The 3,131-nt window shown below is 52.3% G+C and overlaps 1 protein-coding gene across 2 annotated transcripts in view; it reads right to left on the bottom strand.

Moving 5' to 3' along the window:
* IFT22 (intraflagellar transport 22) overlaps positions 1 to 1,135 on the bottom strand; it is a 7,434-nt gene extending 6,299 nt beyond the window's left edge. Inside the window, exon 1 of one of the 2 annotated variants that reach the window (XM_017533519.2) lies at positions 980 to 1,135. In XM_017533519.2, the coding sequence (XP_017389008.1) occupies positions 980 to 1,018 (39 nt within the window). In that variant the 5' untranslated portion in view covers positions 1,019 to 1,135. The remainder of the gene's footprint in view (positions 1 to 979) is intronic. The other variant, XM_037740276.1, reaches the window with a different exon arrangement.
* Between the last annotated feature and the right edge of the window lie 1,996 nt (positions 1,136 to 3,131).

Genomic DNA, 3,131 nt, shown 5'->3' with positions numbered 1-3,131 from the left:
TTTTTTTTTTTTTTTAATGCATTTAGCTTCAGTCCATCTGAGCTTTATTTCTGTGGATGATAAGTATACATGTAGATGTGATCCTCACTAGCACTCCCCCGACACACACATGAATAGCCAACGGATCCAGGACCGTAGAGTAAAAACCCCAGGCCTCGAGCAACGGCTCACACCTGTAATCCCAGCACATTGGGAGGCTGAGGCGGGAGGGCTGCTTGAGCCAGGAGTTGGAGACCAGCCTAGGTACTAGGCAACATAGTGAGACCCTGTCTCTATTAATAATTAACAAATTTAGGCCAGGCACGGTGGCTCACGGCCATAACCCCAGCACTTTGGGAGGGTGAGGCGGTCTGATCACTTGAGGTCAGGAGTTCGAACCCAGCCTGGCCAACATGGTGAAAACCCATCTCTACTAAAAATACAAAAATTAGCCAGGGATGGAGGTGTGGACCTGTAATAGCTAGTAAGGAGGCTGGGACAGGAATCGCTTGAAGCCGGGAGTTGGAGGTTGCAGTGAACCAAGATCATGCCACTGCACTCCATCCGGGGAGACAGAGGACTCAGGAGGACTGCTTGAGCCCAGCGAAGTCGAGGCTGCAGTGAGCTATGATCACACCACTGCACTCCAGCGTGGACGACAGAGCGAGACCCTGTCTCAAACAGAAGTCCAGACCCACATTCATTAGGGGGATCCCGGAAGCAAAGGAAAGAGTCATGACACCTAGGCTGTGGTTCCAATGATGCCACTTAGTACCTTGGGCCTTCGGGGCTCAGTAACACCGGGTTCGGCTCCACTACCCCCTCTCGGCAGTGGCTGGAATCAATGTCTAAAAGCACGGAGTTCACAGAAAGGCCGAGGGCACCGGCCGGGATGGGCCTGGTGGGCCCGGGGTCCCGCCTCCCAGATCAGGTGGTTGGGGACCTGCCAGGCCCCGAGGCCGGCTCCCCGCTCCCTCTTCCGCGCCGGACCAGGCCTCACCTCGCAAGGCCCCACGAAGAGGATCTTAGCCTTAAGCATCGTAATCCACAGCGGCGTAGCTGACACGAGCCCACCGGAACCGGCGCGTCAGGACAGAGCGCGCCTTGTCCGGTTTCGTTTCCACGGCAACGGCAAGCGGGCCGCAGGGGCCGACGGGACTGGGCCACTTCCGGCGCGCCGGGCGGAAAGTGGGCGCGTCTGCAATGGGGAGCGGGGCGGAGAGAAGTCACAAAGCCCGGGCTGCAGACCCGGTTCTGTAGGGGTTGAGCTCTCTCTATTTCTTTTAGAGACAGGGTCTCACTCTGTCGCCCAGGCTGGAGTTGCAGTGTCGCGATTTCGGCTCACCATTAACTTCCGCCTCCCGGGTTCAAGCTTTTCTCCCGCCTCAGCCTCCCGAGTAGCTGGGATTACAGGCAATGCGCCACCACGCCTGGCTAATTTTGTGTTTTTAGTAGAGACGGGGTTTCTCCATGTTGGTCAGGTTGGTCTCGAACTCCCGACCTCAGGTGATCTGCCCGCCTCAGCCTCCCAAAGTACTGGGATTACAGGCGTGCGCCACCGCGCCTGGCCATCTCCCTCTGTTTCTTTTAGAGACAGGATCTCACTCTGTCGCCCAGGCTGGAGCGCAGTGGCGCGATCTCGGCTCACTGCAGTCTCCAACTTCTGGGCTCAAGCGATCCTCCTGCCTCAGCCTCCCGAGTAGCTGGCACTACAGGCACGTGCCATCACACTCGATTAACTTTTAAAATGTTTTTATTTGTAAGACTGGGTTCTGCTATGTTGCCCAGGGTGTTTTCGAACTCCTGGGCTGAAACGATCTTCCCGCCTCCACCTCCCCAAATTCTCAGACTGCAGGCGCGCTCCACCAGTCTCAGTAGCGGAAAGCAAGACTCCAGGAGGGGGCGGAATGGCCGTTCCCAAATCTTTTTCCTCCGAATAATCCCAAGAGCTCAGACAGGCCATACAAATGGCAAGCTGGCCGTGGAACCAGGCCTTGACCCCTTTATCACTGTGGCCATGATGTCGTCCTCTTGGGAGCCGATTTCTCACATCCATGGCCCAGCTTAGAAAAAGGCAGGGAAACGTCTGGTTTCTGTAAAACGATTCATCACTCACTATCATTCGTATGATCTAGGAGATACCAAAGGGACGATGGCTGGAATCGTTTAATCAGTGCAGGTGTCTAGAAACATTGCTGCTAAATTCAAACAGGTGAGTCTGAAAATGCAGAGTCAAGCCAGAATTTTGGATAAAGACATGATATTAAATTCCTACGGGCCGAGAGCGCCAGTACAAAATAGGCTAGCCCACAAAAGGGCTGGCATGACAAAAGCTCAAGTCAACACACTATCAAATCTTTAACCTTTGGTAACGTAGTTACATAGTCTTTGTATTGAAAAGAACTGCTCTGCTGGGCGTGGTGGCCCACGCCTGTAATCCCCAGCACTTTGGGAGGCTGAGACAGGTGGATGACTTGAGGTCACGGGTTTGAGATCAGCCTGGCGAACATGGTGAAACCCTGTCTCTACTAAAAATACAAAAATTAGCCTGGTGTGGTAGTGCACACCTGTAATCCCGGCTACTCAGGAGGCTGAGGCAGGAGAATCGCTTCAACCTGGGAAGCAGAGATTGCAGTGAGCCAGGATGGTGCCACTGCACTCCAGCTTGGGTGACAGAGCAAGACTGTCTCAAATTAAATAAATAAAAATAAATAACTGCTGAGTGAACCGTAAGGAAGAGTTCTCAATTTCAAGATGTCATTGTTGACTGATTAATATCTTTATTAATAATTGAAATGCAGTGGTGCAATTTCGGCTCACTACAACCTCCACCTCCCGCGTTCAAGCCATTCTCATGCCTCAGCCTCCCAAGTAGCTGGAATCAACCTCCTGAGTAGATGGGATCACACTTGTACCTGGCTAATTTGTGTGTGTGTGTGTGTGTATGTATGTATATATATATATATTTTTTTTTTTTTTTGGTCAAGATGGAGTTTCACCATGTTGCCTAGGCTGATCTCTAACTCCTGGTCTTAAATGATCCAACTGCCCCGGCCTCCCAAAGTGCAGGCATGAACAACTGTGCACGGCCTAAGTGGAGTAATTAAAAAAAATTTTTTTTTAGACTGTCACCCAGGCTGGAGTGCAGTGGC

Source organism: Cebus imitator, unplaced genomic scaffold, assembly GCF_001604975.1.
Source record: "Cebus imitator isolate Cc_AM_T3 unplaced genomic scaffold, Cebus_imitator-1.0 Scaffold82, whole genome shotgun sequence".
Taxonomy (NCBI): Eukaryota; Metazoa; Chordata; class Mammalia; order Primates; family Cebidae; genus Cebus; species Cebus imitator.
The sequence above is the reverse complement of the archived record's forward strand: the minus strand, read 5'-3'. Positions and strand labels throughout refer to the sequence as shown.